This window comes from Quercus robur, chromosome 5 (assembly GCF_932294415.1).
Source record: "Quercus robur chromosome 5, dhQueRobu3.1, whole genome shotgun sequence".
Taxonomy (NCBI): domain Eukaryota; kingdom Viridiplantae; phylum Streptophyta; class Magnoliopsida; order Fagales; family Fagaceae; genus Quercus; species Quercus robur.
In genome coordinates this window covers 69,748,572-69,758,389 of record NC_065538.1, presented here as the reverse complement: position 1 = coordinate 69,758,389, position 9,818 = coordinate 69,748,572, and the positions used below count along the sequence as shown (strand labels likewise).

The 9,818-nt window shown below is 32.7% G+C and overlaps 1 protein-coding gene across 1 annotated transcript; it reads right to left on the bottom strand.

The window, feature by feature from the left end:
* Positions 1–1,771: 1,771 nt before the first annotated feature.
* Positions 1,772–7,628, bottom strand: LOC126726867 (cellulose synthase-like protein E6). The gene is made up of 8 exons (XM_050432274.1): positions 7,292–7,628; positions 6,804–7,125; positions 3,901–4,041; positions 3,656–3,787; positions 3,304–3,516; positions 2,966–3,190; positions 2,525–2,872; positions 1,772–2,432 (listed from the first exon to the last, which is right to left on the bottom strand). Exons 1-8 carry the CDS (start codon positions 7,561–7,563, stop codon positions 1,887–1,889), a joined length of 2,199 nt encoding a protein of 732 aa, XP_050288231.1. The 5' UTR covers positions 7,564–7,628; the 3' UTR covers positions 1,772–1,886.
* Positions 7,629–9,818: the final 2,190 nt, after the last annotated feature.

Genomic DNA, 9,818 nt, shown 5'->3' with positions numbered 1-9,818 from the left:
ATATGAGATATGTTAATTGTTGATTAAGGTCACAGTTGTAGCTTTTGTCTTATGCCGTGTGTTTTTTTTTTTTTTTTTGGTGTTTGTATTAGTGTTGGACACTGTCTACATATCTTGCAAATGGGTTTATTGAGATAGTTTATAAACTAGATCTGATGGTATTGCTTTTAAAGATTACAAGAATGTGGGTTGAAAACTTGAAGTTTATGCTTTACTTTTGGGATGTAAAAAAAATTATTTCTAAATGAATATTATATTTAATATTATGCAGGTTGAAATAGATTGTGTTACAGTCGTGTAAATCCAACACGAATCGTTTATTAAGTGTGTCAAATGGGTTGGGTCAAGTCAACCCGCCTTATTAACAGGTCGGGTTAGGGTTGAAGGATTATGACACGATTATTAAATGGGTCGGGTTAGGGTTGAGCCATTTAGTCAAATACCCTCTATCTCAACACGACACGAACTCGACACGCTAACCCGAATTGACACTCTTAACCAAAGTGAACTGAATGGAGCGCATAAGACTGAAGTGGACTAAATAGAATCAATGTGGGCTGAAGTGGATAGAATGAAAATGGACTGAATAGGATAAAAGTGGACCAAAGTACATAAGAGAAATATAATAGAAACACGTTTGTGGTGGTAAAATTTGGTTTAAAATCAAACAAATAAAATAATGATGTTGTGAAGCCATCAAAGTGAGGTAGCAAATATAGATATAGAATATATATATATGTGTGTGTGTGTGATATTAAGTTTTATTTATTAATTCTTATTTAAACATGCAATTCATTCATCATTAATAAATATAAAAAAGGTGCACACAATTGTTATTGTAGTTGAATTTTTGGTTTAATTGCATGGTCTCTACGCATATTTGGCATGCAAAGATGGATGGTCTTCATGTACTTGGTAATGGTCTATTTCTTCTTCTATATGTCTCTCTGACGCTTCCACGGTGGTTTTCCATGACTTGAAAGTTGAAACTACAACTACAATGTTGTTTAATTTATCTATGAGGGTTCTTGCTTATATAGGTGTACAGGTTGAGTTTAGCCTAGTTCTTTTAATCATATATGATTTTTAAGAAAGTAAGTCAACTACACATCCTTTATTGTGAAGGAATTTGCATTGAAAATAAACATGCTTTGGAAGCAAGTCAAAGACTTTCACACCACTCTTAAGAAAAAAAAAAAAATCTAATGGGAGTCTAAATACAAGGTACGTATTGGGTATTAAAAGGAATTGTTGACATTTGATTAGTTTTTGCCAAATAAATAAGGAATTAAAAAAATAAAAATTATGTGTCAAATAAATAAAGAATTAAAAAAATAAAAATTATGTGAAAAATTGAGAGGCTACCAAAGCTTATGTGGCATATTATGAAAGAGTCCAAAAAAAGTCAAACGTTTTCAGCTATTATATATTAGTAGTTGTTAACATGTGTGATGCATTGGATAGTTAACCGTTGTTAGATATCTTCACTATTCAATATTTATAATATGAAACAAAGATATACATATTTTGAAAAAAATAAGCATATTGTGTTCTTATAAGATGAAACAAATGCACACTACTTATATTCTACCACGTTTAAACTTTTATGAAACATGGATCAACAAAATTCAATAACTTAATGACAAAAGAAAATTTTGTAAGTTCCACCAAGGCTTTTAGGGGGGAAAAAGAAGCAAATAAAGTAATACAAAAATAACATTCTATGACACAAAGCATCCATCCAACAAAACTAAAATGGCAAACGTGAGAATTAAAAAATAATGATAAAAATAAAATCATAATATATTTTTACAATTATTTTGAAAAGATATGGTCCCATCAAAATATATCTTAGCCGCAAAAGTTTTGCGAGACAAACTTAGAAATTAATATACAGCTATTGCACAAGCCAATAGAGCAAACATAGTTGATTGGTATGTTACAGAGGTGGGCAGGCTAGCAACGTCTTTCCTGAAGAAAAGACCTTGGTAAATAGGGAGGTTGATCAAAACTAGCAGACCACATAGAAGAATTTGTAATGCAAATTGTTCCCAAACCAAAGTTTCCACATCTGCAATCACCCTCTTCAATCCGCTGACAAAACAAATGGCATTTAGCAATGCAAGTGTTGCTAAAATGGTAAACATTGGAGAAGAAGTACCAAACTCCATGACCTCTTGCTCATATCTCTGTGACACATCATCATCAGCCACTTTTGATGTGATGACAAAGGCTGAATTTGTAAACCCCAGTCGTTTTAGGATATAGTCCAACAAGCCAAAGAAGTAGGAAGTTGTTCTTTTATACAACCACATCCTTTGATCATTCCACCAACCCTTGAATGTGCCCCCAAACCAAACAAATTCTCCTAGGCTGTATGCACGATGGACAATGATGACAAATACAAATGCTAAGACCCATGAGTTTGTAATCTGTCAGTGCAAGAGCAAGATGATTATATTCTTAGAAGATAATTTAACAACAATAATAGGCAATTTCGTCTTAAGAAATAGAAGTCTCTTACCTCTGGAAACAAGGATATACCTCTAAACAAGCATAAAGATGGCACAATAACATAGTATAATGTAGCTAAGCAATTTGCAGCCCATAGCAAATTCATACAGTAGGTAAGTTGAAGCTTTAGGGGAATCCTTTTATATCCAAGCACAAAGGGACAATGCCTAGAGGCAAATATATGAAAATCACCCTCAGACCATCTTTTGTGTTGTACAAGTGACTGTAGAAGAGTTGTGGGAGCAACTCCTAGGAAGCCCTTCCTTTCTGGATTGAAATATATGGATCTCCAACCTCGACACTGCATGACTATTCCTGTTAATACATCTTCCACTGTACAGTCATACTTCAAGCCCATCTACAAATAAGTGTATAGGAGGTTCAAATGAATTGTACACACATCATAAATAAGTATATAGGAGGTTCAAATGAATTGAACACACATAGAGACCTCTTTTCCCCATTGAGTGTTCTCTTCATAGCTACAACTTGCAAGGACTTTGCATGTCTCTTCTAGTACACTTGTACTATCCTCTACACTTATATTGCTCCATTTCTTCCAATCTGCCTTATATATCTTGCTATACTTTTGCCCAGAAAGAGTCTCTCTTCTATGGAAGCACCCAGTACCAATATAGCAAGGCCCGCCATTCCCATCAAATCCTGGCATCTCCAGCTTTGTTGCAATGTATACCACAGGTATAAATTTTGTTAAAATATCTTCTCGAGTCAAGGGTACACATTTTCAATTCAACATATTAAAATCACTATAAGTTTTTTTTTGCTTACCTCCATTAATACATTCAAGGAACTACCATAAACATCATTTTTTGTAAGGTTCTCGAAGGCTTGTGGAAACTGTATGAAGCCAACTTCATTCCCCTTTTCTTCATCCATAAAAAAGCATAAAGCATCTCTAACTGACATTGAATTGTTTGAGTACATGTCGCAATCCACATTAAGAATTATTGGACTGTTGCTTATCCTTGATGACACCCTTATCTAATAATTTTTTATTATAAAGAATGATTATGATTAAAATACTTACAAAATAATAACATATGGATTTTATGGCTATTGAGAGTTGAGACTACAAAAAATAAAACTAACTTGGTCAAGCATTTTATGATATATGGCTTACCAATGCATTCATGGCTCCTGCCTTAAAATGATGGTGGTATTGGGGTCTCTTTTCACGTGAAAAGTATACTAAAGTAGGCAAAGTTTGTCCTTGAATGTCCACAGCCTTAGACTCTCTCCCATCAATAAGTATCTATAAATTAGTTAATATTAATTAACTAAGCCATGAAATAAATATTTTTAAAAATATTCAAGTATATTCAATTCATGAAAAAAAAAAAACAAAAAAGAATATATAGTATGTACTTGAAGAATTGTTTGATGGTCACGTCGGCTTGCAACAAATATCCACTCTTTGAATCCCTTGTGTTCTTTGCTTATTTCTTCTGATATTCGACCTAGTTTTGTGGTGTTTTCAATCCGTTTCTTCATGTCTTTATATAACATCTACACACAACATGAAACATGATTTTATTCTTTAGTACACGCTTTTGAATTGAAAAACAAGGTAAAGAAGAAAATTTACAAGATATTTATCAACTTATTTTCAACCTAATCCCAAAATAGATACAAAATAAATATATAACTTTGCAAATGACACGTATCAAAACGATTTAAAATAAGTATGACAGTCTTCCTAGAAGTCTTTAGATGGGTTTATAATGGCGGGTTCTAAACTTCTAAGTGAAGGATAATATGAAAAGTTAAGTTGATAATTGACTGCATTTTTGGATGCTTTCATAAGTTTTGAGACAGATTTATAATTATAACATAGTATTATATATATAAGCAGGAATCTCATGAGTGCAAATATAAGGTTCTATCACAGAACATATTTTTTATTTATAATTCTCTCATTTGACATTCCATCTCATTTTTCTATTAGTTCTATGTATCAATCTTCTTTGAAAGGGATAGAGGTATTATTCATTTAGCTTTCTATCCAAGTAAAGATTTTTAATGAATTAATTCATTTAGTCTTTTACCTAAGCAAAGGTTTTAATAATTTTTATAAATTTTATATTTGTTCGTATTCAAAGGTAAATAATTTATTTCTTTAGTGTTAATATTTTAATAAATTTTTTGGACAACTACTTAGCAGGGATAGATATTGTGCACCATAAATGGTTGCCAAAGTGCAAATGCCATGTATGTGAACAAATGTTTTGACTGATAAATTACTTTCAAAATAAAAGGTGTCTAGCATGTGTTTTCTCAAGTTGCCGATTAATAATTTGTTCTACTCGTTTATTCGAAGGTACAATAGCCTCAGACTTTGTCATTTGGGGTGTTAATTGAATAGAAAATTGGATACTCTTCATTTAATCTTTCACATTAGCAAATTTTTTAATCATTTGCTAACTATATTTAGTTTTTTTTTTTTTTTTTCCTCTTATTCAGCAAAAAAAAAAAAAAAAAAAAAAAAAAAAATTGTTTTTATTTAATATTAATTTTTTGTTATGAGTTTTTTAGATACATTTGCATTCATTTATGTATTTTTTTTTGTAGGTGGTCCACTAAATTAATATAAAATAAATTTAATATATTTTCTTTTTCTCACAAAAAGTGGAGAGGGAGGATTTAGATTTGGTTTCTTCTTGGAAAAGTGTATGGTTATTATTTAAGTTTATATATAAAACAATTTATTTAAAATATGACACTCATGTTCAAGTTTAGTTGCTTTAGCGACGATTGAAACAACTGAATTATATGAATTATTGATAATTCATAGTTCTATTTTCTCTCCTCTCTTTTTTAATGACATATAGGATATAATTAATTATCAAATATAATATGCCGATCGAATAAGTATTAATTATACATGGGGATACCCATTTCTTCCTCAATATCAGTTATTAGCTAGCTATTAGATACGTAGAAAAATCATAATTCCTACCCACTTGTTTGTATATACAGTAACTTTGAGTTGTCTCAACCTGCACTTCCAATGTATAATAACTATTTGAGCGGCCACAACCATTTCCAAACCATGACTTATTATCGTAGAAGATAATAACAAACAATCAAACATCAAGAAGCCACGTAAAAGGTGAGCATTCATTAACAATTAGTTTTCCACTCAAACGTTTGGGGCAGGGATCATGTTTTCTCTGGAAAAAAAGCATCCTCATATTTATATTTGATTCGTATCCGGACAGAACAAGTTGCAAAGGCCAACAACAAAAAATCAATGCATAGTGACAACCGACTGGAGGATTTTGATGGTATTAATTAATTTTGGAGGGTCCCGTTGAATTATGTCGTATGCTCTCTTTTCTTGTTTATCTTCTAACTGGTGACACTGTTTTGGTAACTTTTTTTTCCAAAATGGACAGGGAGGGGCTATAGAAATAAATGAATTGAAAATGATCAGATTTTTTAAGACGGAAGAAAACATTTGTATGCATGTGTGTGGCTGTGCTTGTAAGACAAAACACGACAAAATTTGATTTTGACAAGTACCCCGCATAAATAGAAGTGTTAGACATATTATTTACAACAGTGGAAACTTTATATTGGGATCGTTGTAATACAAATGTTTAGTTAATATCAATATATAATCATCTAAAAGTTCTTTCATTGTAGATGTTGACCGTCAAGTTGGACCATGTAAATCTTTATATGTACCATCTTTTTTTTTTTTTTTTTTATTATTATTCAATCATTACACATAATCACACAATTTTTTTTTTTTTTTTTTTCAGTTATTCACTTTAATTCTCCTTGGTCATGTTACTCTAGCTAGCAAGGTCAATTAAATATATATAGTTGGAGGTGAACGAATTTAAACCGTAAATGTTTATGATAGAAATACCAAAAATGTATCTACTAGTTATGCTATAAAGTTTTTTTTTTTTTAGTAGACAGTATTTTAAATCAGGTTTATAATATACTATAGAACTAAAGTACAACTATAAAAAGGTTTAACCTTTATAGTTGTAGATTGGGGTTATAAATAGCAGACACTAGACACATACAATCAATGTGGGATAAAACATCTATATTTCCTTTTGTAAATATAATACTTATTAGAACACACACAAAAATAGTAATATTTAAGTACATAAATATATATGATCAAAGAAATAGTAAAATCTTGACCTGAAGTAACTAATTTTTTTTTTTTCATATGAATGACGAGGGTCTTGTACCATCAAACAATAAATGGTGTTTTGCAAATGAGGAGAGCATGATAGCGAGAGATGTACCTTGACAGTTGACCAATCCTTGGCCATGACAGGCTCCCCAAGTGGCTCAACAGCTGTGCGGAAATAAGCCTCCGGCGATCTTGGTTCTACTTTGAACTTCTTGCAAAACGGCAGCCAAATCTTTGAGAAACGCGAGGCCTCAAGCATAGCATAAAACGTCAACTCTGAACCACCATCGTCTGATAGATAAACGCTAAGCTTCTCAGGTGGATAGTCATAAGCCATGACTGATAGGACTGTGTTAATCACCATAACTGGTGGTTCTATCACAGGGTCTGCAGTGCAAACAAATATGTCTATGCCCGGCAAAGCCTTTTCGTATCTGTTTATTATATATACAATCACACTCAGCAAGAAAAGCATGTAATACACAAACGCATATATAGAAAAATCAAGTTTGCATGCAATATATATATATATATATATATATATATGTGTGTGCGCGCGTGCGCGCTAGCTAGCTTGGCATGTGAAACAGAAAAATATACCTGTGAGAGAGGCGATCTTTGAAAGTGTTACGATAGACAGGGTTCCATCGTACAACCGTAGTGACAAACCAATAAAAACAAAACCAAAGCTCTGAGAAAAACAATCCCATCCCTGCCCATCTTCCGGGTTCTTCTTTCGCTGGTATGTGGCTCAGTCTATATACAAAGATGAAGCATATACCCACGAAAATTAAAAGTGAATAGAATTGGAAAAGGATTCGTCCCTTCGCTAACTTTGTTGTAAAAAGAGGAAGATTTTCATCTTTCGCCATCTCTCACTCTTTCTCCTTTGGTGCTTTACACTGCACGTATATAGTACTGCCAAAAGTTAAAAAAGAAAAAGGAGGGGGAAAAAGGCGTGTATAATAGGAGCCAAGTAGAAGAGTAGATAAGACCCAATTAGCTTAAAAAAAAAGTAGATAAGATTCATGGGAGTAGGATTGACTGACCAAAGGGTAATTGTTAATGCACAACTTAGTGCGAGTTTGGAATGCACAGAAAACAAGTGTTCCTGCGATTTGCTGAAAAATAGTGAGTTTTGTATATTATTTATGGACTCGCAAGTATTTTTTTTAGCAAAAAAAATTTTTAAATTAAGTCTCACGGCACTATTCACACAATTAAAAATTATTTTACTATAGTGTTTTTAGTAATAAGCGGTATCCAAATAGAGCTTTATTATTACACACCGTACACGCAAATAACCAGGTCAGCTAGAGCAAGTAAAAATTTGTGAAAAGGTTAAAATGAGAGGAGTTAGAGCTGGTTGAAGTCAAAGTTGGATATTTTCAATTTTGATAAACTAACAAAACAAAGAGAGAGAGAGAGAGAGAGAGAGAGAGAGAGAGAGAGAGAGAGAGAGAGAGATTCAAATGATAGGAAAATGATGGTGCCTACGATATTGCAAACAAATATCAGGTTATTGTACAAGGTTCAACCAATCACGTTAAAATAAATTTGTGTTTGTGTCAGTTATCGTGGAATAAGAAACTTGCGTTCAAATTTTAATTGCACAAAAACGAAACTCTCAAAAGACATTTGGCTTGGGTAAAAAGTAGCTATTCAATAGCAGTGTTTAAGTATAGTATTCAGAATGATGTGAAATTTGTTGTTTACAAAATATATTGAAAACACGTGTTTAAAGTACTTATAATGCAAAAAAAATATGTTTAGTACCATATTTCAAAAAACATATTGTGTGTTTGATATGTGTATGTGTTTTTTTTTTTTTTTTTTTTTTTTTTTTTTTTTTTTTAAGTAATGACTTGTACAATAAAAGTATACTATTTTGTTTAAGGAGAAAGAAAAAGAAAGGAAATAAATAAATAAATAAAAGAGGTTGAAGTGTTTCTGAGAGAGTTTCAATTATGTTTGGTCTTGTCAAGTGGGTCTCAAAAAACTGATATGTATTAGTTTTTAAAATACATGTTTTAAATACTATAATTTGAGAATTTCAACTCAAAATACTCTTAACAAATCATTCTTACCATACACTTCTAAAAAAAACACTAAAAACTGTTGTTTGAAATCTACTAGCAAATAGGCCATATTTCACTTAAACTTTGCTCGAGTTTAGAGCTGAGCGAAAAAAAATTTGAGGTTTAAAAAATTTGTAAGATTATGTAGAATAAATGTGCTTTGAGTGAGGGATGACTATTATAATGACTAATAACAGTTTTAACAATATTTTGAAGGTTGTGATTCATCAATTGTATATTGGTGTCTCTTCATTGACTATTTATATAAACATATTTGGTTTTTTATTTTATAATATACACATATACAAGGAAATTAGGTAGCAGGAGTGTCAGCAAGGTTCCCGTCATCTTTCTGAGACTCAGGATTTTCGACATGTACAAACACAGTTGAAAGGTTGGAAGTAGGAGTATGAGGAGGATTGGCAGTAGGTTATGCGAGAACAACAACGCCGTCATCCTTGGGAGGAGGATTGGACTCAGGGGACCCGTCACCTTCATCATCCATCGTAATTTCAGATAGGTCCAGCTCTGAGAAAACTGACGCAACTTGTTTAAGGCAATCATCAAACCCAATGCCATAATAGTCGGCATAAGAGTTAATAAATGATTGCGACGCCTTAAATTCTTGGACAGCGTCATTTCCAGCCGTCTCCACCTTTTCGCGCAAAGCCGTCACCTCTTGCTGCAGCTTCTCCTTCTGACGATCAGCCTCCTCTAACTTCCCCCTTACCTCCTTCAGCTCATTATTTAAAGTACGGACGGCCTCCTTATATTGCCCCTGCTCATTCGTTAAATTTGCATTATGCTTCCTAACCCGGCTGACGACCCCCTCCTTGGCAACACAACGATCCTGAAGGGCCTTAACACGCACCAAGGCCTAAAAATGATACAAGCGTCAATCAAATGAATCAAAAAATGAAACCAACTTAACCTGAGGGAGCGAGTATACCCTAGCAAGATCGAAAAGAGCTGATGCCCCTAAGTCCTCCGTCTTTAACAAATCGCAAGGCCCTATATCCGCCAGCTTTATGATGGACCCCACTTCCTCG